We start from the raw sequence: 25,491 nt of genomic DNA on the forward strand, positions 1-25,491 counted from the left end.
AATAAAATCCTCAGTAATTCAAATGGGAAAAAAAAGAATGTGAGCAGAGGATTTTGGACTGACTGGGCCCAGAACAGCAAATATTTTGACTAGAAAACATTGAGGTGTCTCATTGCCAGAGAATCTGAAACAATGGATATCAGGTTATTGTGGTTTTACCATAAATGACATGAAGAAGCTTAGCTGACTGTCTGGTCCAAGAGCCAACAGTCTTAGCCGGTCGGGTGCCTGACCAGCTAGTTAAGAGACTGGATGAACAAATGGATGGATGGATGGATGGATGGATGGATGGATGGATGGATGGATGGATGGATGGATGGATGGCTAAATGGATGGATGGGTGGGTGGGTGGGTGGATGGGCAGGTGGATGTGTGGATGGATGGATGGATGGATGGATGGATGAATGGATGGATGAGTGGATACATAGATGGATGAATGGATGCAAGGAAAGAACGGCATCTGTAGGCAGCCCTGTCTGCATGAGTTGGCCCCTAAGACTGGTCCACCACCACTCTAAGCCCTTGGCTCCTCAAGCCTCACATTGTTTTGCCCCTGCCTCTCCTCCTACCTAATATAAAGACAAATCTAGTAACAGATGGGGTTGTTGCTTTATCCTACATAGAAAGCTACAAGGATGAGCATCATCAGAAATGTATTTGAGAAGCATCATACTGGTTATGGTGTGTATAGAGAATGGAGTGGAGGGGACAGAGTTGGGGAGATTAGATGAAAGCTATTGCCATAGTCCCCACAAAAAAATGAGGAAGGGTTCCGCTAAAGTGGTGGCAACAGGAATAGAGATGAATGGTCAGAGTTGGGACAAAAGGGGTAGGGTCAACAAGGCTTGATGATAGACTAAATTTTGGAGATGAGGCAGAGGCCAGGGTCTAAATCCTTGCTATACAGACCAATAGCATCAGCATCACCAGGGAGCTTGTTAAAAAGGCAGAATGATAGGCCCACCCCAAACCTACTGAATCAGAATATGCATTTTAACAAGATCCCTAAGTGATTCGTGCACAGTAAAGTTTGAGAATGCTTTAGAGAACATTCAGGTTCTTTGGGAAGCTGGCTATGGTACCACCCAGTTAAAGACAAAACCGCATTTAGCTTTTGGAAGATTGGAGTTAATGATGCCTGAAAGTTATTTTGCTTATTCAACAAACATGAACTGACTACTATGGACAACGGCTCTGCGGAGACAGACATGAAAGACAGTTCCTGGCCTTAGGGAACTCACATCGGGTGAAACAAAATTTTTAAAAAGGCAATTTTATTATAGCATGATGAGTACCATGTTTGAGGTATTCACAGGCTACAAGTTTGGTACACTATTCAAAGGACGGTTCCAGCTTCCTACACTCATCCTGGGCTCAAGAGCCAGCCAGGACCCCACCCGGGTGGGCTCAGGTTGAAGGGGGAAGTTACTCAGCCAATGAGAAGCCCACATCATCCTTCAGCCAGACATGTCAATTACATATGGCCCTAGGGCTTCTTTCCTTCAAATCATGTGCTTGGATACCTCCAGGCGAACATTTTATGGAATGAATAATTTGGCTCAGATGCTGATGAGCAATCATTTCCATCGGCTGCCTTATAGGTCAAATCTCTGAAAAGAGTAAAGTCAGAAAGCTGTAGACTTAAGCAGCGCAGCATTCTAACAATTAAACGCTCTCAGAAACTCACTAGGCGGATTTGGAGAGTATCACGTTAGCTCAGCTAAAAAGGCTTTTCTCCATTCACCGGTACTCACTAATGCTGGTTGCCTCCATTTATCACACCCCTCCAAATTCAATTCATTACCAACAAGTGAGAAAAGGCCATTCAAGCCACTGGCCATGGACTTTATCTAAATCAGACCATCATTTCAATGGCTCCCTTCTATTGGCAGAGTAATACTTTCCTCTTCCCTTTAACACCATCTTTTCCATCTGTTTACTGATGTCAATAACCCCTGTTATTTGGTCTACATATTTTGCTCCCCCAGTGATTCACTTCTTGACAATATACTGATACTTAAAAAACCACAGGCTACTTTATTTGAGAACAAGGTATTTCTCAACAGAACTCAAAGTGGTTTTAAGGCATGATCTAATTAGCAGTCCTGCATCTCTTTTTTTTAAGATTTTATTTTTCAGTAATCTCTACACCCAGCGTGGGGCTCGAACTCACAACCCCGAAATTAAGAGTTGCATGCCCTACTGACTGAGCCAGCCATGTGCCCGCAGTCCTGCATCTTTATGAGTTCAGTGACAGTGTTATTTTCCACTTCGCCATTAAGGAGGCTGAAGCAGAGAACACTTTAGGGGCTTTGTCCAGAGTCAGTGTGCTGAGCTGGGAATGGAACCTGGGAACGTTTACTCCAAGGGATACTGCCATCCACCGCAGGCCCTCCCACTATGTAACAGCATTCATAAATAGATTATTCAGATGTGCAATAAGAAAACAAATCTCTAGGCATCCGGAAACGTCTGTAGAGCTCCATAAAACTTTTGCAGTACCTGGATTTCTGCAAAAAATGTAATTTTCCCCTCCAGCATCCAACACTAGTTTAATACTTTGCAAAGATGACGAGACTTCTTACTAGGTAACTATTCCGCAGTTAAAATTCATCATTGGGTAAAGCCTTGTTCTTCAGATGTCCCACATCGTCAGAGGCAAGCTAAAATACCTAAAATCCTTCAGATAGGGCACATTAGCTGAACTTCATCTCTTCCCCATATATCCAACTCAAGTTGGAAACCAAGAATATTTATGGGACACAATGAAAACCCTAATAATTGCAAGCTTTGACTAATATAGGCAAAATTCAAATAATACCAATGTTTGGGGATCATTAAAACATTTCAAGCTAAAGCAAAGAACAACAATAGCTACAAAATCATAGAAGTTGATGCATTTTAGGTTTTAAATAAGCATGTTTGAAACAGTGGCTGAATCATCAAGAGATACCCTCAAATGTGTTCCTATAAGATTGCGGGGAAATATGGGCAGAATCAATCCTTGGTTAGCCTGAGATTCAGAACACAGACATATGGACACCAATAACTTAACGATATTCTTTGTTATTAGGGGAAAATGGGTTAAAAGAGTTACTTTTAAGTGAAGCAACTCATTCTGATATTAACAACACTCTCTCACTCCCCAGGATCCACACATTTCAGTTACACATTCTTGCTGTTCTTCCTCCCAGATACTTCCTGAAACCATTTACCCTTCCACGTGCCCCTAGCCCAGCCACCACCCCATCTGCCCTAGACTTCCACAGTCTTCTAACTGGGTTCCCTGCCGTGTTCTCAGCCCTCTCCTGTCCCCTCTCCACACAGCCGATGAGGAGAGGAGTTAAAACACAAATCGGATCACGTTACTCCTCTGTTTGACTCCCCATGCCCTCTGACAGTGCTAAGTATAAAGTCCCCAATATGTTCCATGCCCCACAAGGCTCCATGTGCCCTGGCTTCTAGCTGCGAGGTCACGGATCTCATCCCAGCCCCTACGTACAAGCCCTACACGCTCTTGCAGCTACGCCTTTACTTGTGCTGCGTCCTCAGGTTTTCCCCTGTGCCTTGCCTGGCTGTCGAGCCTTGGGGACTCAGTCCGGGTGTCACCTCCAACAGCAGAGCCCTTGAGAGACCCTCCTCTCCATCCTCACAGCGACATGTGCTCAGCTTCATGACAGTGCTGATCACCCTATTTGCTTACTGGCCGCCCCTCACTAGTCTGAGAACGCTCCAAAGTCAGTGTCTCTGGCACGGCCAGCTCTGTCATCCCAACACCCGACCGGAGCCTGGCTCACAGGAGGCATTCGGTACATACGAGAAAGAGTCCAACCTAGTCAAAGTAGGTCGTGTTACCGGTCCTACATCTTAGCGTGAGACAGACAGTTTTTTGTTTCTGTTCATGCTGAGCTTGTGGCAGCAGACAGAAATGTCCAGCTCCCACATCATCCCAACTCTCCAAAACCAAATGCCTCCATAGGCAAAGGAAAAGGAGAGATGGATGCAACCAAAATAAGAAAAGGTGGGGGCATATTTAATTAAAAATAGTTGGACTTCAAGAGTCTGACCCCTGGAAATAAAGAAAACAGAGCCACTACAACGCTCGATGTACAGAGAAGTTGACTTAGTAACATGGGATTACTGTGCTAAAATCAGGAGTGTGCAACACACAGCCTCGATGCCTTAAACAGCCAACCCAGATCATCCAAGCAAACAGAAACCAGGTGAACTATATGTACTTCCAGTTCTGGACAGGGTGGAGTATACACATTTCTCTCTATTCCTCCAAGTAATTACAGATATGTATGGATACATTAAATAAGCTTTAGAAGGCACTGAGAGGTAGAAAGAAAGATATATCATGCATTCATGCACACATCAGTCAGAAAAAAGCCTAAGTGGCTATGTTCATGTTAGATAAAATAGACCCTGGAACAAAGAAAATGACCAAAACCAAAGGGAGGATATTACATAATGAAAGAGTCAGTTGACCCAGAACACATAGCAATCCCAGATCTGTCTGTAACAAACAACAGAGCTGCAAAATATATAAAGGCAAAACTGATGGAACGGAAAGGAGAAACAGACAAATCCACAATTATGACTAGGGACTCTAACACCTCTCTCTCAACAACTGAGAGAAACACTAGACAGAAAATCAACAAGGATATACAAAATCTCCACAATACCTTCAACCAACAAGACCTAATCAACATTGACCCAAGAGCAGGATCTAATGAACTCCACCCAACAACAGTAGAATTCTTCTCAAGTGCGCTTCTAAATAATTGATGTTTAGGGACAATAATGTACTGCTGGCTTTGTAAAATATAGATGTAAATTTCATAACAATAACAGCACAAAAAGGGAGATGAAGGAATAGATTAAGGGAAACATTTCTAGAAACATTCCTAACTATAATGTATTATATGAAGTTGATTCCAAAAAGTTACAATGTATACCTTAAAAATACATGAAGCAAAAACAGAATTAGAAAGAGAAATAGAAAACTCAATAATAATAGCTGGAGACTTCAATGCCCCAATTTCAATAATGGCTAGAACAAGTAGAAAAACAGCAACAAGGACACAGAAGTCTTGAGCAGTACAATAAACCAAGACTTAGCAGTCATCTATAGAACACTCCATCATCAACAGAACATAGTCTTCTCAAATGCACACAGAGCAATCTCTAGTACAGACCATATGGTAGTCCATAAAACACTTCTCGATATATTTTAAAAGACTGAATCACATAGCGTATGTTCTCTGACCACAGTGGAATGAAATTATAAATCACTTAAAGAGGATATTTGGGAAATTCATAAATATGTGGGACTCAAACAATGCACTCTTAAATAAACAATGGTCCAAAGAAGAAAGCACAAAGGAAATTAGGAAATCTTTGAGATAAATTAAAATAAGACAAAACATACCAAAACTTATAGGATGCAACCAAAGCAGCTCTTAGAGAATATTTTATAGCTATGAATGTAAAAAAAAAAGAGAAAGATCTCAATCAATAACTTAATTTTCACCACAAGACACTGGAAAAGAAAAAGCACACTAAACCCAAAGCAAGCAGAAGAAAAGAAATATTACAGATTGCAGTGGGAATTGAGAGTTGGAAAGAATGGAGAAAATCAATGAAGCCAAAAGTTGGTTCTTTGACAAGATCAACAAAATTGACAAATCATAACCTAGACTGACCAAGAAAATAAAAGACTCAATTGCTAAAATCAAGAATGAAAGAGGGGACATAAGAACCATCCTTTAAAACTACAATGAGGGGTGTCTGGCTGGCTCAGTTGGTGGAGTGTGCGACTCTTGATCTCGAGGTTGAAAAGTTCAAGCCCCACGTTGGGTATAGAGACTACTTAAAAATAAAAAAAATTTTTTTAAAGATTTTATCCATTTATTTGACAGAGAGAGACACAGCAAGAGAAGGAACACAAGCAGGGGGAGTAAGAGAAGCAGGCTTCCCATGGAGCAGGGAGCCCGATGCGGGGCTCAATCCCAGGACCCTGGGATCATGACCTGAGCTGAAGGCAGATGCTTAACAACTGAGCCACCCAGGCGCCCCAAAATAAAATATTTTTAAAATGACTATACAGATGGATAAAATACAATTAAGATTCCAAAAATAAATCCATACACTGATGGTCAGTTGATTTTCAACAAAAGTACCACGGCAATTCATAAAGAAAAATGTCTTTTCAATGAATGACGCTGGGACAACTGATATCCACGTGGAGAAGAATAAGTTGGGTCCCCTTCTGAATATATTAAAAGCCACTGGACTGTGTGCTTTAAAAGGGTGAATATTATGATGCACGAATTGTATCTAAATAAGGAAATAATTTAAAAATGTATCATAGACTTAAAAGTAAAAATTAAAACTACAAAATCTTTAGAAAAAACACAGGACAAAACCTTCAAGATCTAGGGCTAGGCAGAGAATTCTCAAACTTGACACCAAATCATGATCTGGACCACATCAAAATCAGAAATTTCACTGTGCCTAGGCTCCTGGGTAGCTCAATCGGTTACTCAGCCAACTCTTGATTTCGGTTCAGGTCATGATCTCAGGGTCATGAGATCAAGCCCCCTCCCCCATCGGGGTCCACACTGGGTGTGGAGTCTGCTTAAGATTGTCTCTCTCTCTCTCCCTCTGTCCCTCCCCTCCTCACTCACATGTGCACTGTCTCTCAAAAAAAAAAAAAGGAAATTTTGCTCTGTCAAATGCCACATGAAGAAGATGAAAGGCAGGCAATGGACATAGAGAAAATATTTGCAAACAATGCATCTGACCAAAGACTAATATACAGAATTTATAAATAACACCCAAAACTCAACAGTTAAAGAAAAAAGAATCCCATCAGAAAACGGGCAAATAGCATGAACAGGCATTCCACCAAAGAGGATGCACAGATGGCTGGTCAGCATGTGAAATGATGCTGAATATCATCAGCCATCAGAGAAAGGTAAATTAAAACCACAATGAGATATTACTACACACCTATCAGAATGGCTAAAATAAAAAATAGTGACAACACCAAATGCTGGCAAGGATAGGGAGAAATTAGATCACCCATGCGTGGCTGCTGGGAATGTGAAACAATATATAGTCCTTCTGTAAAAACAGTTTGGCAGTTTCTCATAAAACTAAACACATAATTACAAAGGACCCAGCAATTGCATTCTTGAGCATTATCCTAGAGAAATGAACACAGATCATTCCACAAAAGCCTATACATGAATGTTCATAGCAGCTTTATTCATGATAGCTAAAAACTAGAATCAGCCCAGATGTCCTTCAACAGGTGAGTGGTTAAACAAACTGGGGTTCATACTTACCATGGAAGATTGTTCAGCAATAAAAAAAGAATGAACTGTTGATACAAGCAACAGCTTGGATGAATCTTGAGTGAATTACGCTGAATCATCAGAGGCACCCCAAACCAGCTCTCACCCCTAATCCAGCAGAACCATGGTGTCCCAGAATTCCAAGTTGACAGCCACCAGTGGCCCTGAGACCTACGTGGTTACCATTACAGCTGGCAGTTTTCATGGCGCCACTGCCTCCCTCTAGGGCCCTGAAGCCTAATTGTGCAACTAATTGTCCCCAAAGCTATACCTGGGAAGGGGAGGTCTAAATCATTAAGAGGCAACCTGCCATTTAATTATGGCAATAATTTATCTTTTGTCCCCCCCAATGGTATGTCTCTTCCTCAGACCCAACTTGAGCTTCTGACGTTTCAGTTGGAACTCCCACCATTTTGTGAATATTTCTACCAGCTTGAAATTGTGGGAGAACATTCGTCTTCTTCCTTCTAGGTTTCTTGTGCTAAGCCAAATTCAGAGACCAAGAGCCAAATAATTGAGCTGTGCATACCTTAGGCTTTGTGGCACTCAGATCTCTCCATCTTTGCAAGCTCGCTACATACAAGAGTTCCTCTCCGTTAACCAGACAGAGCTGCATCCCAGAGTCAGACCCCAGCAAATCAGAAAGAGCTGGTTTCGTGGTCCTTGGCCTGTCTGCGGTCATCATGGAAACCTGACCTCCGCGACATTCTCTAGAGAAGATATTCCCAGCCAAAGGTCACAACCTGAGCCCCCACATCCTGTCCCTAGACACTAGAACCTATAAACTGCCTACAATGAATAGTGGTTACATCACCATGATTGAAAAGCAAAACAAAAAATGACATTCAATGGGGAGCACCGCAATCGTGCTCATTCCAATCCAACTATATTTTTTTAAAAGGGGAGAGACTGTCAATGTAACTGCTCACTTCCGCGCATGCAAATCCCATATGCAGCCTTTCACTTAGCATTCAGCTGAACTCCAGAAAATCATGAACCACTTTCCTACAATAGGGGTAGATGAGGTGCCTGCCACACAGGACTCCTTCCTTGAGATGAGCTAAGCTCATCTGGCTTCACTGAACAGTCTAGCTAAGCCACATACATACCTTCAGCGCCCATGTCAAAAGTATACCCCCTCTCATACAGGAGAAACTGCTGCAAACCCAAGTGTGATTTCAATCTCATCATAATGGATCTTGTGACATCCAGGTCTCTAAGGCCCTCGGTAATAATTTTTCAAGGCCATCTGGAATAAATAGAAGTCTCACTCAAAGCTGCATGTATGCAAATTTCTGCACTTTAAATGGATTCTGTCCTTAAGTGCATAAACCAAAAAGCATGGAAGCAATTGGATTAGAAAAGCAAGGGTTTTTTTTTAACCCCCCTCTAATTGGCATTAAGTCACCAAACATTGTCAAACACATATCACTTGCTTAATTACTTTGTGTGCACATGTGTATATCTTTATAACTTCATAAACATATAAATGAGAGAGAGATATGCAGATTTAATGTACACCCATATGGTTATAAATACAAAAGCTGCCAGAAGATTGTAAAATGCTATACTAAAGCTAAAATGATATCTTTTTTATCTTTTGCTTTGCTTCCAAGTCACAAAGAACAAACTAAGAGTGGTAGATGCTAAGCATGGATCCCTACCTAAAAGAAATATGCACAGGCCATTTTGTTCAATAACGCAAAATATTTTTAAAAAATACCTTGCTTCAGGTCCACAGTCACATATTAGCATAATTGTCTTTCATTAATCTTATGGTGTGTTTATGTGTAAAATCGTTTCTACGTGTCCATTAAAGTTCGTATTGAAGTGACTTTTCATAAACAGCCTACTATGCATCATTCACCCCAATATGCTTCATTTCAACATTGCTTTCATGAGTTGGAGTTGACCTATTACGCTCCTAGAACATACTGTACCACCCTCAGCAAAACCAATCACGAAAATAATAAGTAGTTTTTGCCTCTAGTGTATCTAGTAAATAGGCTCCATTTTCCAACCTTCGGGATGTCATGCCAGCTAATCTTCTACTTAGCAAAGTCTCAGCAGTGAGGTATCTGCCAAGATGGCCACCATTCCAAGGTCACACTGGCCTCTGGTTATCGTGGGCATCTTTTTCCCATGCTTCCAATGCCGTCAACCTAATTTCTTGGCCACCCGCATTAATGTCTGCCAGGCTGGTAGGCCCATGCTAATTTACATATTCTCTTTTCCAAAGCCACCTCTTCCAAAAGAGAGAGAAGTGTGACTCCTCTCTTCGTGATGAGCCCCCGGGGATGAGAGCAGGCTTCAGGATTCATCACTTGGTTTTGGAGAAAGTGTCCTTATTTGACTGGCTCCTTGTGTTTCGGGGCTATATGAACTGATCTGGCCAAACTCGTTCACACTGCCCTCCAAAGGCTGTGTCTACACAGACCAAATGCAGCAAAAGAAAGCAATGGTCATTTATAGAAACAGGCTGCGGTCATTGCTAATGAACCAACTGCCAACATTCCAGAAGGACTAAGATGCTTTGGCCTCTTACAAATCTTATCAAGTGTGTGCACCATATTTTAAGTCCACATGGGGCATAAATTAAAATACAGTTAAAGTCCTCATTTTCCTTATCTGAAAAAAAAATCTTTCCTCTAATGTAACTCCTTTCTTTTTTTATTTCCCCTTAAACAGCATTCTTCTGTGTACATCAGTGTCGAAAGCATTTGCAGTATCTTGGATATCTACTTTTTTTTTATTGTTGGATATCTAAATCTTTATTTAAGAAGGGGCAAAAAGAGCTGCAGAATTCACCCTTAAAGAGTAATTTTTACTGAACTTTCTAAAAGATGCTTTGAAAAACAAAATCAGTTAACAGGTCTCCATTTTACTTAGCTTGTATAGTAGACACGGCCAAAAAACGGGTAGAGGCTTTTGGAAATTTGTCTGCAAATTTAGCAGACATTAAAACGTATCAGACAGGACATGTAACCCAGCTGATTTTAATTGCCAGCTCCAATATTCGCTGGCTGGGTAGATTTGGGCCCAATTCTCTGGTTTTGTTTGTTTGTTTATTTTTTAACTTTCAATGGGTTTTTAAAACATCTACCTTACAGGGCTGTTTTGAGGATTAAAGAGAAAAATACATGATCTGCCCTTGGCATAGGCCCTGGCTTCATAAGTACCCCAAAATCTTAATAGGTCTTCAGGGAAAGTCAGGCCAAGCTACCTGGGTCAAACCATCACTTTCCAGTACTTCTCTTTGACAAAGTCTTGGAGTTCTACACTCTTGCATATGAATTAGGAAGCCTGATGTGGTCGGTGAAGGATTGGCGATACTTCCAAATATATCAGACTACTAATGTTCCTTCTCATGCACTCAGATAGAGCCTGATCCCTTGTTCCTGCCTGACTGGTTACAGCATCTAGTGACTAAGCACTGCATGGGCAGATCGTATGGTCTGTAAGATATTTACTCACTGAAGTTTTTCCAGACTAACTTTACAGCTTAGTATATGGTCTATTTTTACAAGCGTTCCATATGTGCTTGAGAAGAATGTGCGTTCTTCTAATTGGGTGCAGGTCCACTGCACTGAGCTTGTTAACCAAATCTTCTGTATCCTTACCCATTTTTGTGTTTTTTTCATCTGTCAATTTCTGAAAGTGGTTAGCAGATTTTACAATGTCTCCTTATAGCCCTGTCAATTTTTGTTTTATATATTTTAAAATGGTATTAAGTGCGTACGAGTTTAGAACTGCTATCTGAAAAGTGGAACTTTTTGCCATTATTCAGTGATCCTGTTGATCCCCAATAAAGGTTTTGCTTCAGTCTATTTGTCTGATACCAGTTTAACTACTTTAGCTTCCTTCTGGTTAGTATTTGCATACTATATCCTTTCCAATCCTACCTATATCCTTATGTATTAGCTTTGTCTCTTATACACAGCACGTAGCTGGATTTTCTATTCTCCTCCAGTGTGATAATCTGTGTCTTTCAACTGGGGTTTAGTCGATTTCTATTTATTTATAACAACTGAGAAGCTGGCTGCCAAGATCAAAGGACCTGTTTAAAGCATCTCTGAGTTTCCTGGCTATAACTGGTTACCCTGGTCAATTTCTAAATACTCTGCTTGCAGTCATTCTCCTGTGGGAAGTTAGCAAAAGTCCAATGATCTCCATCAGTGAATTGGAGCTGGTACTATACTGAAGACTTGTCTTTATTAGTACAGTTATGGGAGAAAGTCAATTAATGCAAGGAATGGTGCACACAGACCTAATCCATTTGATGTAAATCAATGCATTACACATTTCAATTGCTCTGTATTCCTTCAGAAAAGTGCATGGAAGTGATTCATTAGAACTAAACTCTTCGCAAGAAACAGACCAATTCTCTTAGGCTCACTAGGGCATCTCTGCTAGTAAAATTTAAAAAGCAATCAAACTGAGTAAGAAGTCCTTTTTGCAGACATTTACATTGGGGAAGAACATGATTCTTGACAATTCAGAGTAAATGAAGTGCAAATTATTCTCTTATAATATATCCCAGAATTGAAGCTTAAATTGTGACTAAAAAAGAATCCACAGTTTAATCAGAAAAATATATTTATTGGAAATTCCCATGAGCTCCTATTTGATACATTTATATCATAGGATAACAAGTTCATAACTATTGCTAAGTTATAAATATGAAATTTATGCAGAATTTGCATGTATTGAATTTTATTTTGAATTTGCAAGTGTGCCTATATTTGAATATTTATAATATTCCAGAAAAAGCACAGTGGAATGTGCAAGACAGATTTATTTAGTGTAATGCTCTGAAATGTGTCAAAGTCTTCAACACTGTTCTTAGAGGCAAAATGGCAGAAATAACAAATGGGATGCAATAAGACCAACAGAATAATCTGTGAAGTCCAATACCCAGTAAAACTAGAAAAGCTCTTTTGCCAATAAATATTTTACTGAAGTTAGACAAATATTTCTGGAAGCTTACAATGGCATTGTATTAGAAGATATAGACCATTAGTTGGATTCTTCATTATGCTTTAAGGGAAAAGAGAACATTCCCACCCATACTTTTTTTTCCCCCTAAACTCAATGACTAGATATCTTATTTTATTTGTCATGGAATGTCGATATTAGCTTTTCCACTGTGAAGCACATTCCTTTTTTTTTTTTTTAAGATTTTATTTATTTATTTGAGACAGAATGGGAGAGAGAGAGAGAGAGCACATGAGAGGGGGGAGGGTCAGAGGGAGAAGCAGGCTCCTCGCCGAGCAGGGAGCCCGATGCAGGACTCGATCCCGGGACTCCAGGATCATGACCTGAGCCGAAGGCAGTCACTTAACCAACTGAGCCAGCCAGGCGCCCGTGAAGCACATTCTTTACGCTGTCAAAATAACTAGTACCTAGAACGGAGTTTTAGCGGAGTTTCAACAGCCGGATTATGCACCTCAATGTATCTAGTAGCCCCTCAGATATCCAGAGCAGTTGAGGAATGAAGTGTTCTAAGCAACTTAATGCATAATTTATAAATTTACTTCATAAGTATATTCATTAATTTATAAGCATAATTTAATTTATAGTTAACCAGGGGAAATGCTCTTACGAAGGAAAACTGCTCTGGGAGGAGGCTGCCCCAGCAAAGTGGACTCCCTTTCTTTCCAGAATGAGGGCAACTCGAGCACTAACTGACCTAAACTCTCAGTGGTGGCTGTTTAGAAAGAGCCCCAAGACTTGACTCTTATAGCCAGACCATTAGCTCTGGTATCTGCTCACTTGGAAAGAGGCTCATGAAGATTCAAAGTCCAGGCTGCCTTGGGTGGCTCTGGCCAAGCCGAGCAAGTCTTATTATTTCCAACTGCGTGCCATTATTAATTTCCTGTCCCACTTAATTTTTAAACAGAGAAGAAACAATAGCCATATACTCAAATATCTCTATGATGTACTGGTGTAAGCGTTCCATGGTTTCTTTGGCGTATGATAACAGCCACTCATCAAAAAAATCAACAGCCAATTCCTGACTTATCACCTCCGCCTTTTAGTCTGAAAGTTTATTTAGCTGAGACTGCTCTCCTCATTAAGAACTCCCCCAGATACTGGGGCGCCTGGGTGGCTCTGTCAGTTATGCGTCTGACTTCAGCTCAGGTCATGATCTCTGGTCAGGGTCCTGGGATGGAGCCCCGCCCCATCTCCACTCTGCAGGGAGCCTGCTTGTCCCTGCCCCTCCCTCTCTCCCTCTCCCCCTCCCCCTCTCCCCCTGCTCTCTCTCTCTCTCAAATAAATAAATAAAATTTTAAAAAAAAGAACTCCCTGGATATCAAGAAGCTAATGGAATAGCCAGCCATGGTCTTCAGGAACCAAAAAGTTGACATGAGTATAATTTATCACAGCCATGATAAAACATCATTTTAAAAACTGTTAATGTTTACTTTTATTATAAAAGTAGTGCATACTCATAAAGGAAATGCAAAACCCTCAGAGAAGCAGAATAAGAATAAACCGGGGCGCCTGGGTGGTTCAGTGGGTTAAATGTGTGCCTTCGGCTCAGGTCATGATCCTGCCCAGTGGGGAGCCTGCTTCTCCCTCTCCCACTCCCCCTGCTTGTGTGTGCGCTCGCTTGCTCTCTGTCAAATAAATGAATAAAATCTTTAAAAAAAAAGAATAAGAATAAATCACGAATTGATTTACTAATATCCTGGTATTTTTCTCTCATTCTTTGTCTTTTACGCTTAGGTTGGGAGGAATGGGAAGATGTTTTTGTGTGTGTGTCTCTCCGTCTCTCCCTCTCCCCACTCCCTCTCTCTAACATAGCTGTAGTTATACTGGGTCCATAATTGTCTATCTCTTTTTCCCTTAGCTTTAAATCACCAGCAATTTTCCATACTCTCTGAAAAGACATTTAAATGATTTTCTAATAATCCTTCAAGTGGATGTACTGAGATTCCTTGAACCATTCTCCTCTATGTGGATGTCCAGATTTTTCCAATTTGTTGCATTTATAAAGAACTCCAGCTAGCCTCCCAGTGTACCTAATTATATCATCCTATACTTACCCCCCCCATGGCATTTCTCACAATTTTAAGCCATTAATTGTTGGTTTCATGTCTATCTTTCCCACTCCATGAAGGCAGGAACCACAACAGGGCCCCCAGCACATACCCCAGTGATGGGGGACACAAAGTAATTATTTGTTGATTAAAAAGTGAAGAAATAAATGAGTGAGGGAATGAAAAACACATATAGGATTATGGTTTTCAGTAAAATCCTGGAAAAGAAATTTTGGGTCAAAGAAAGAAGTATTTTTAATCTTCTCCATTTATGTTATCTAATTTATTTCCAAAAGAATCCTTCAAATCTATATGGCCACTAACGATGTATGAGAATTATGGGATTGATGGTGGTGGTGATGTATGTTGAGGTTTTTTATTTTTTTTTATTTTTTTTTAAATCAGGGCTAATTAGAGAGGCAAAAGGTGTTCCTACACTTAATGACTTAAAGTTGCATACCTTTACTCCCAGTGGGACTGAACAGTTTTTCCACATCTGCAAACTAGTTGTGGGTCCCCTGTCGTAACTTGTCTGTTCATATCCTTTGTTTTTCTAATCAATTTGTAGGAGTTCCTTATACAGAAAAGATGTCATCTTTTTCTCTGTTTTATTTGTTGTGCCTATTGTCATCAGTTTGACAATATGCCATTTCATTTTGGCTACTTTTTGACAGATGAACAGTTCTCCTTTTTATGCGATCTATCTTTTCCTCCCTTCAAACATCCTTTGCCTTGGCTAAGAGTCCCACATGTGAGTTGCAGCTATCATTTAAATAATAATGCCAGGGCGCCTGGGTGGCTCAGTCGTTAAGCATCTGCCTTCGGCTCAGGTCATGATCCCAGGGTCCTGGGATCGAGTCCCACCTCGGGCTCCCTGCTCCGCGGGAAGCCTGCTTCTCCCTCTCCCACTCCCCCTGCTTGTGTTCCTGCTCTCGCTATGTCTCTCTCTGTCAAATAAATAAATAAAAAATCTTAAAAAAAAAAATAAAATAAAATAAAATAAATAATAATGCCAATTATGAAAGCAGATTAACTGGGTTCACAGACTCCCACATACACAACGAAGCCCTCATCTGCCCCAGAGTGGTTTTCCCTTCCCTACGAGTCCGGGCAACATAGACCGGCCACAACTCTGTAGTATGTATAGTGCCCACCCCACCCACACTAGATCCCCTTCTCGACCTCTCTGAATTGATCACTGGTACCACCTCCACTCCAAACTAGAAATCAGGGAGGGGCATTCAGCTGGACTCCAGCCTTTGTTTCCTTTTGTATTTCTTACATTCCTTCCATCCAAGGGCTTCTCCTACTCACCGGGGTTCAACTTCCTCATTGCCATCCCAGGACCTCGACCATGAGGCCTCACCCCACCTCCCTCCTTCACCCTGTCCCAACCATGACCTTCTCAGTTCTGGCCAGCCCTGGCTAGGTGAGGCTGCTGAACCGCACGATGCCAGGAGGATGCCATGCCCACCCACAATGTCTCTTTTCTTCTAAATACAGCCCACCTATTCCCAGACGTGTTCCTGAATACATCTCGCCTTTTTCTGGCCTATTCTTCATTGTTTAGAAGGAATGGGCCTGAGAAAGTATCTTGGTTAAATCTCCCATTCTACAGAGGGGGATGGACCTGCCCCAAATCACAAGCCCCCCCCCCCTTCACCTCTACCCCCACTCTGACCCACAGTTCTGCATTTTGCCCTCTAATCTTTATGGACTTGAGGCTGAAGACGGTGACCTTGGCTTTTCTGGCTTTCTCTAGGCTCTAACCGCCCCCAACTTCTAGCACTGTGCAGAGATCACAATTCTTCAGAGTTTCCTGATTAGACATCAACTTCCCCATAAACAGATGGACTCTTCTCTGTGTTTCACTATATTCCTGTAAAGGTGTGACATTTTAAAGACATGCTTGATATTCAAATCATTTCCAAATAAAATTCATCTCCTTTATTAAATGTCTAAGATACCAAATTATTTTGTTCTGCCGTAAACTCTGCGAGAGCAAGGATGACATGCCTTCCCTGGAAGATAATGGGCAGTTTCACAAAATTTTGTTTAATGAATAACGATGGAAAAGATGACTAATCTTTAATGTCACTTCATACTACTGAAGTTGACGACAGACATCTATAAAAGACAAGCTCTGACATTCTTCTTGCTGCATAACACCACTTCTCTAAAATTACTATTAAGAAATGCTAAGTCTGAAGAGCCTTTTATACTACCCCGAGAACTGAGAGGTTTTTAAATTTTATTTTATTTATTTATTTGAGAGAGAGAGTTCGTGCGGTGGAGGGGGGGGTTGGGAGGGGCAGAGGGAGAAGGGCGGGGCTCCATCCCAGGACCCTGAGATCATGACCTGAGCCAAAGGCAGACACTTAACCCACTGAGCCACCCAGGCAGCCACCCGAGAACTGAGAGTTTTGTCAGGACTCTGACAACACGTCTGCCATCCATGCGGCAATGCTAACAAATCCTGCCCAGGTTCGACAGATGTGACAGCGAGTTTCTCCCCTTCTCCTGCGAAACAGGTGGGAGAGTATAGCAGCTCCTCTCAAAGGCAGCTGAAGAAATGCACGCTGGGCGATGAAGCTGCCCCCCGTGAGAGCCAGGTGGCCCACAGCCCGAAGGGCCACAGGGTGGCATCGCTGCAAGCCAGACCTATCAGCCCGCCTCACCGCCAAATCCCAAACGGGAAAGAGTGTGAGTGTGGGCACGGGAGGTGTGATGGGCACAGGCACCATGGGGTTCCTGCGAAGATGGAGCTCGTTCAGAATAAAGCCACCTTTTTGGAAGAAAGGGAAAGAAAAAGAGAGCTTTTCTCCCTATAAATGCCTTTTAGTCCTTTCCCGTCAGGGATAGCCTACTGGATTTTAGATGACAATTAATTACTCTTCCGTATGGCTGCTGGAAAATTCAGAGACACTCAGAGTCTAGGATGCAACAGGAATATCATGCTCAGAGCCTCTGACCTGTAGAGCCACAGGACCCGGCCTATGCCCCCTGTGTGTGCCAGCCAACACAGTACCTGGCACAGAAAAATGAGGCCAGCGCACGTTCCCTGTGCCCAATTCGGAATTTCTCCCACAGATAGAGTGGTGCTCTGGAGTTGGCTACAAACAGAGGGAATTTGGCCTGAGAAAAGCCTGCAGAATTTGGGAGTTTTAACAGCTGGTAAGCAAGAATGTTTTGATACATTTTCAAAAAATGGTCTTAGAAATTCTAGAATGAGCAGGACCCTTCTCTGACCCCAAACAACATATTGGTAGACAGATGCATGAAATGCAATTTCTAGTTTCTGTCTTCTTCTTCTTTTTTTTTTTAAGAAATATTATTCTCAAAAATAAACAACTTGAACCTTTTGCCAGCCCAGCATTCTCTGTCTTTGTCCTCACCAGGCAACGTGCTCACAGTCATTTCTATTCAGCAGTTATATATCACCCGAGCCCGCTGCCATCCCCGGAGGCAGGGAAGCATGGCCAAAGTAGCACTGGGAGCAGGATTCAGGGTCTTGGCTTGCAGCCACGATGGCCTCTCACACCCCCTGTCATGTGGATAGATGGCTGTGAGTCAGAAGGTGGCCCTTGTTGCTGCTGGGCTCTCCTACTGATGCTTATCCACCAGGCCCCCAAGCGTGCTCCTATCCTGTGCAGCTTTGTGGTGATTTCCAACATGGCAGCCACCCAGCCACGAGACCCCACTCACCCACCCACCCCCAGGGAGCAGAGAGCCTCAGGGAGCTAGAAACCTCTTCTCCCCCCCAGGGGTGTGGCAACCCGGTCCGATCCTGCGTCCAAATTCACATGGGTAGTGCATCACTGAAACCGGGGACGATGTGGGTAGTACCACTATCAGTTCACGTTTATCCAGGACTCCCTCTGTGAGCATCACTACCACGAAATGCCTCACTGTGCTTGGGTCAGGACCCCGTTCATCAAGGCACACTCAAGGGAGCAGACAGAACTGAAGCAAGATTCCTGCCGGGCCACCCCAGAGCTCGACGACCTTGAGAAAGTCCGGCAACCCCTTTGGCCTTCACTCTCATCTGATAAATGGGGATACTTTTGCCCACAACACCCTCTCCCCAAAGATACTGCAAGTTTATGGCGAAATACCAGAGATAAGTGGATGTGAAAGCTCAGCAGACACTGGGATGCACACTCCATACATACAAGGCCTGGACAGGCTCCAGTCCAAGGTCACACAGCTGGTTCGTGGCCGGCCTGCAGCGAAGGCCCAGGTGTCAGGACTCCCAGGCCAAACAGGCGCGGCCCACTGTTCCCCTTGGTTCAGCGGAGCACAGAGACCACCAGCTGGCCCAGAAGGCCACTCCGCGCGGGAACTCCGCACGGCTGACTCTCATCTCCCGAGGCGGGCTCCTCACCCCCACGTGGCACTGCTGCCCCCGTGTCTCGATTTTCACCACACACACACTCACACACACACACTTCATGCATACCTTCACTCCTCTAGATTATCAGCACTCACTGAACTGGTCCTGAAGGCGGGGATGTATCAACACCCTGGGAAATTCTGGAACCCTCAAGCTACCGCTATTCTTCGAGATGAAGATTTCTGGAGGTGGGTGGAAATTAATGAAATAAAAAGATGCCCTTGGGGTGGCAATGTGTTTCTCTGGCAAATTTTATTTCATTTGTGCAAACGGTGTAAGATCCGGTAACTCTGACTCTTTAAAAAGTGGTTCTTCTTCGATGAGACTAGATGGCACTGTGGTATCACCCTTTTACGACTAAGTAAAATCTCATTTCATGTCAGATAATGTCGCTTCGATTTGGGACCATCCAAAAGGGTGAACCCTCCCCTTGAGGATACTGGTTATCTAATGGAAATTTTCTGAGGGAATGTGCCAGAGGATAGTGGCCACCAAATACATAATCGGGACCACATTTGTAAGGTGTCTTTAGGGACGGCGTCACACCCCAATCTACATGTCCAGAAGGATTTTCAAAGGCGCATATGTCCTGTGGAGCTCTACACCTACAAGCTCCAGCAGCAAGTGAGATTATTTTCAATATTGCCGAATTGTTTGGGATCTTCTTAAATAAACCCCAGTATCTTAAGGTGACAATGACTTACACAATTCTTACAATGGACTGAGGCGACAACCTTCCTGGAGCCAAGGTTCTCTTAGGATGGAAAGAAGAAAATCTATTAGGGCTGTAAAGGCACTGAACATTCAACAGATTCTGCCAGAATCCCAGCATTCCAGAAAGGCCGCCGTAAAGTGAGGGAAAGGAGCGTGAGCAGGGGTGAGCAGAGAGTCAGAGGGCTCCATTTGCTTGCGTCTGGAAAGAAGAAACTGCACTGGCTTTTGCATTCCAGGAGTCCTCTGCAAAGCATCTCCTTGTCCAAGGCACAGAGTAACCTGCAGCGGGGTGCGGGGGGAGGGATTGGAGCGGTTGAGGCAGCGGAGGTAGGAGTTGGGAGCAGGTCCAGGTAGGCAGCTGCTGAAAACAGGGCCCCTGGGGTCGCCTGATGGAGAGGCAGTGAGCACAGCTCACAGCCGTGTCCTTGCCTGCTCAAAGACCCTTCCAGACGCCCCCTGGCAATTAGACTCATCCAGTCCATCCCCTGGACTCGCAGGCCCAGCCCTGATGTGTTTTAGGGACAGTGGCATAATCGGGGCCCTGGCTGGAGCAACTCCAGCCCAACACGCCCTTCTCCCCCTCCCCCTTTTATGGCACTCCGTGACCTCCAGCAACCGGGCATTGCGGCTGCATGAAGGAAAATGCCCTAGCTTCAAAAGCAACTGGCTACAGGCTCTTCATAAATCACCATTTTCCGCATCAGCCCCGGGGGTTCCCAGCGCGTGGGCTGCTGGTCCCCCACGCTGGGGCTCAGGATTTGTACATGTACATCTGGAGAGGTTTCTCAAGAGCGAACCCCACACGGGGTCGGGGCAGCGTCCCAGCTCGCCCTTCGGCATGCAAGGTGCCCCCTCGCACTCGCAAAGCGCTGCGGATGGCCCGAGTGCTGCCAGGAGTGGGGGGTGTAAGCTGGGTCCCACCAGCTCTCTCCGGGTGTCCCCAAACAGCGGCAGAGGAACACCCACTCGCCCAGGGAGAGCAGAACCAGAGGACAGAGAAGAGAGTGGCAAAAGTCAAGGAAAAAGAGAAAAATCAGAAAGGGTAAAAGAGAAAGAACGAGAAGCAAAGTGAGAAGAGAGGGAGAAGGCAAGAGCGAGCGGCCAGGGACCGACATGTACCGGAGCAAGAGAAAGAGAGAAAGCAGATAGACGAAGTGAGAAAGGGAGGTGGGGGGAGAATGCGGGAGCGGGAAAAGGAAGAGAGGGCAGAAAGGAGGCTTCGGAACCGGGGTGCAGAGAGAGACAAGAGGGACTCGGGGACCTCACACACAGAGACCGGTTCTTGCCGGCGCTCCAGCGCGGAGTCCGCGTGCGGTACCCTGTCCCGGCGGCGGCCGAGGGGGGGCGCTCGTTCGGGGCCTCCCGGCCGCCCCCCCTCCCGCCCCCCGCACGCACTCCCAGCCACCGAGCAGGCCAACCCGCCGACAGACAGACGAGCCGTCCCGGGCCGCAGCGGACAGGCTTCCTGCGGCCGCCACGGCGCCGTGAGCGTGCGCGCCAAGGAGTCTGGCGCCCTCCCAGTCCGGGCGCACCCGCCGGGCCCAGAGGTGCGCACTGGGGTGCCGGCAGCGGCCGGCCGCGCCTCCCCGCCCTCCGCCCGCCCAGGCCCAGGTCCGCTCCCGCGCTCCAGGGCCCCGCTCGGCCGCGGGCGCGGCGCACTCACCTGGACGGTCTCAGTCTGGCGTCGCGCTTGCCGTCCACCACGGCAGGCACGCAGCTGGTGAGCTCGGTCCAGTCGGCGTGCAGCCCGCAGCTCCAGCCCGTGGAGAACCTGGAGAAGAGCCAGGTCTCCCGCTTACCCGGCCGGTGGCAAGTGCATTTCTTCTGACCCACGCGGCACTCGCACGGCTGCTCCAGCTGGATGTTGCGCACCAGGTGGCGGCCGAAAGTGGTGCCTCCGGTCTTCTGAATGTGCAGGAACACGATCAGGTCATCGCCCTTGATGTCGAAGTCTACCTTGCGCAGGAGGTCGCGGCGGCTGAAATTGTAACGGGGCACGAACCTGGCGGAGCTCTCATCCTCCGAGCGGTACGGGTCCGGCATCGGGGAGCTGAACGCCTGCAGGCGGAGGAGCTGACATTCTGTGCCGGGGCACACGTACTGGAGGACGATCACGGCAAATAGGAAGAGCATCACCAAAGCCAGCAGCAGCTTGTTGGATTTCTCATCCATGTTCCCGACGCTGGGGGAAACCCAAGCTCGTTACGTCAATCCCGCAGTTCAGCCCGCGCTCGCCTTGCGCCCGCACCGCCCCCTCCCCCCGGCGCCGCCGCTGCGCCCCCTCTCCCCCTCCCCTCCACACCGAGTACTCCACGGCGGCGGCGGCGGCGGCGCCCTTCCCCGCTTCCTTCCTTCCCGGCAGGCTCAGCGCTGTGGCTCCTGCCGCACACCCCCCTCCCCCCGACTCCTTCCCGCTGGCCGCCTGCCCTCTCCCCCCGTCCCCCCCCTCCGCCGGAGCTCTCCGGAGCCGCGTCGCGGGCTCTGGTCCCCACGGGACGCCGCCTGGCCCGGTCGCCCCCACTCCCCAACTCACACCCTCCCCCCGGGTCCGAGCCTCCGCGCGTCCCGCTCCACTCTCGGCGGCTCCCATCCCCGTCCCGCTTCGCCCACCGGACTCTCCCCGGCGCCTGTGCCCCCAGTCTCCTGGGCGCGCGCGCCGCCGCCTCCCCGCCCGCGCGACTCGCGGGCTCCCTCCCCGTGCGCCCCGAAGCCCTGCCCTTGCCCGCGCCCCGTTGCCCACCTTGGAGGCCGCCTCGAGTGAGCTCCGAGCCGGGCGTCCGGAGTTCCCCCGGGGGGACGAGTCCGCCGGCAGCCCGACTAGCGAGCGGAGACGCGGCGCTGCCGGCGCCCGCGGAACGGCGGGGAGGGAGCCGCAGCGTGGCCAAAGGCGCGCCGCGCCCCTCCGGAGCCCCCGAGGCCGGCCGCCACCGGCCAGCTGGAACTTTGCGCCCTTTCCTTCCCCGCACGGCTGCCTTGCCTCCCCGCACGGCTCCTGCGCGCCCCGGCCCGAGAGCGCGAGTCCCGCTTTCGCCTGAAACGTACCTGGCTAGGGGGCCGAAAATCTTGGAGAAGATCGCACCGAGCACGTGCTTCAGCGAGTGGCCCAGGGCGGCCAGGCCCCGAGTGAGCAGGGCCCGGCAGAGGGAGCCCAGGTCCCAGCGTCTCCTGAGGTCGTGCATCCGCCTGCGGCGGCCTCGGGGCAGCAGCGCGAGGAGAGGGGTGCGCGCGGCTCCCGCCAGGGAGGAAGACGCCTTTAGGGGCTCGTCCGGGAGCGGCTGGGAGTTGAAGCCGCGAGACACACCCCTAGGAGGGCCCGCGCGGACTGAGGCGGCGACTGCTCCGGGCCGGCTCGCTGCCAATTCGGCCTCTACTCTGGAATGCCGGCGGGGACAGGTGGTGCGGGCGGGCGCTCCTCGCTCCGGTTGCAGCGGCGGCCCGAGCGCCCGGGCTGCACACGCAGGCAGTGCCATTCCCCCCTTCAGGCAACTCAGGGTACTAAGGATCGGCAGCGAGCTTGAATTTATGTAATAACGCCTCGCGCCTAAGAGCTCGAGCCACTTCACAAGCAGAGGACCTGGGTTTCCGCCTGTCTTGGGGAGGACTTGAGGTCACTCCAGTGAGCGCATCACTCCACTTTGGCTGGCAATTTCAACCTCCCCTAAAATAGCAAAGGCGCAAATTGGACCTTTTCCCTCTGTCTTTGCCAATTTCCATTCTCCAGCGGAAGCGGGGGCATTTTCTGAAAAGGTAAGTCAGCATGAGGGAAAAGCATGAGCAAAAAAAAAAAAAAACGTTGCAGAACGGGAATCTGAGCTTTTGCAGAGCGGAGACTCACCCTTACTCCTCTTCTTGCTGAATCCCCGGCATCCAGCCCCGTGCCTACAGGAAGGCTTCACTCCTATACGGTTTAGTGAAGGAAAGATACACGACTAAATACTACCTCAGAGTGGGGCCATCGAATCCAAGATGATGTGGTAAATGAGGAAACCGAGGTCCAGAGAGGGAAAGACGTTTGCCCGGGGTCACACAGCAGAGCCCCGGGGTTTAGACCCAGAAAACCAGGCACCATCCAACCCATTCCCTGACACTGACACCACCTCCTCTCATAAATAGGTGCAGACCATCCTCAAGCCCTGGTGTTAAAAGGCACTTTTTGGCTGTAGGGACCACAGATGTAAGGATGAGCAAGGAAAGAGGGCATGTCCCTTCAGGACAAGGTCCCCGGGAGCTCAGGGCTCAGACTGTTCCTATCTGATTGATCAGGTGGGGCTTGCTGTCTATCAGGAACTGATGTTTCCGCCATGGAGCCCCACGGCTGCAGAGGGGGGCACGGGTGGCGCAATGTTTCAGAGCAGCGCTGTCGGGGCTAGGGAGAGGGGCACAGTGAGACAAGTAGGGGGTGGGGACAGGTCCCTCAGGGACAGGCTCGCCCAGTATCTCCCTCAGAACATTTGATCCCTCTGTGCAGTGAAGCAGCAAGCACCGGTCTGAGAATCTATCACATCCTTGCTGGGCAGCCCTCAGATAATCACTAGCCCCTCCTGAGCCTCAGTGTCCTCTTCTGTAAAATAGGACTCATTCCTCCTTGTTAACCATCTGGGTCGCCGTGAGGATGACCCTTGGGCCGTTTTACGCGCTGTGTTTACCTGCTGCCCTCAGCTCGGATGTGCCCACTGAATCAGTCACAGGTCAACTAAGGAAGGGGTCCTTCTTGGGCAATCTCACAGCTGTGCCCCCTGCCCTTACCTCCCCCCATACTTCTCCAGTCCTGGCTGGACTTCCGTGTGCCCCCAAACCTACCGGGGACACTGGAGGACCTTTGTCTGGCTCCAGGCAGGAAGGGTTTGGGGGAATCCTGCATTTCAGGCATTCCACCTGTCCCAGGGCTCCAGGGGGACATTCTAACCCATAAACTTATGTAAGGAGCCAGACGCAGCAACTTGGAAGGTAGACATCTTGGCTTCCCTAAGAGCTCCCCGGCTTCCCCCTCCCCACCGCCGCCCCGGCAGGCTTGTGGGACCTACCTGCTCCCCCTGAGGATGGGTGAGGGTGTGAGTCAGAGGAGTGAGAAACCCTGGGGGTGGCCGGGGAGCTCAGCCTGCCGGCTGTCCCCCCCATTTCTCGTTGGCCACCCACAGCAGTCGGCCTCTGCGGGCCAGCAGGTGGCTCTCCTCACGGTGCCACATGATGACTCTCTGCCCTCACGCTCTTACAACGGCATTCGGTGGGTCCCTGGGAAAACAGTTCTGGAATGGGTGGGTCACACATTCATGCCCCCAGCAACTACTTGGAGTTTCTGGGATTGGAAACCGGGGCGAGTGCCCCAGGTAGAGATGTGGGGAGGGAAGGCAAACAGTACAGGGGAAAATTGGGATTTACTCTTTCAGGTCATGAAAAGGAACACACACACGCGGGTGTGTGCACACAGACACGCACACACTTAACACTCTGACTCTCAGGGAAAGAGGCAGTCCGATTGGTGATTGCAGAGCATAAAGGAGGGACAGGATGGTGCCATAAAGCCCAGGTTTGGGATCTAGTAATGAATCCACACAATAGCTCGCCGGAGGATATTTGCCTTTACAAGCCTTTCCTCCACCCACCTCATGCTCTAAGAAAAAGAAATGAATCTCTCTTCATTTATCAGGGCTCCTGGAAGTGGAAGGAAGTGTCTTTGAGGGGACCGGGGGTGGGGGCCCCACAAGTCTCTGAGGACCCCTCCTGGGGCGAAGAGGCTCCCTGCTAAGAAGAGGGAATTCTTCCTGTGTGTCCCCAGAGCCTTGTTCTGCTGAAGCCAGGCCTGGGCCTTGGCAGGAAGCTCCAAGGCCTCTTACAGTCCTGGGCTGGGCCCACCTCCCAGAAGCCGGTTCCTCTCAGGAACTGAATAACAAAGATCCCAATACTCTAGAATCAGCCCTATTTTGGAGCTCGGGGGCAGGGGGGAGGGTGGGGGGCAGGCAAAGAGAAAGAGAACAGG

The 25,491-nt window shown here is 47.2% G+C and overlaps 1 protein-coding gene across 1 annotated transcript in view; it reads right to left on the reverse strand.

Moving 5' to 3' along the window:
• Positions 1–23,034, reverse strand: part of HS6ST2 (heparan sulfate 6-O-sulfotransferase 2) — a 287,081-nt gene extending 264,047 nt beyond the window's left edge. The window contains exons 1-2 of the mRNA XM_045882678.3: positions 22,557–23,034; positions 21,178–21,696 (exon numbers count right to left, since the gene is read on the reverse strand). Of these exons, the coding sequence (XP_045738634.1) occupies positions 21,178–21,696; positions 22,557–22,984 (947 nt within the window). The 5' untranslated portion in view covers positions 22,985–23,034. The remainder of the gene's footprint in view (positions 1–21,177; positions 21,697–22,556) is intronic.
• Between the last annotated feature and the right edge of the window lie 2,457 nt (positions 23,035–25,491).

The sequence above is a fragment of the Mirounga angustirostris genome, unplaced genomic scaffold (genome assembly GCF_029215605.1).
Source record: "Mirounga angustirostris isolate CCGP_5_RB_7025 unplaced genomic scaffold, mMirAng1.0.hap1 SCAF_11, whole genome shotgun sequence".
Classification (NCBI taxonomy): Eukaryota; Metazoa; Chordata; class Mammalia; order Carnivora; family Phocidae; genus Mirounga; species Mirounga angustirostris.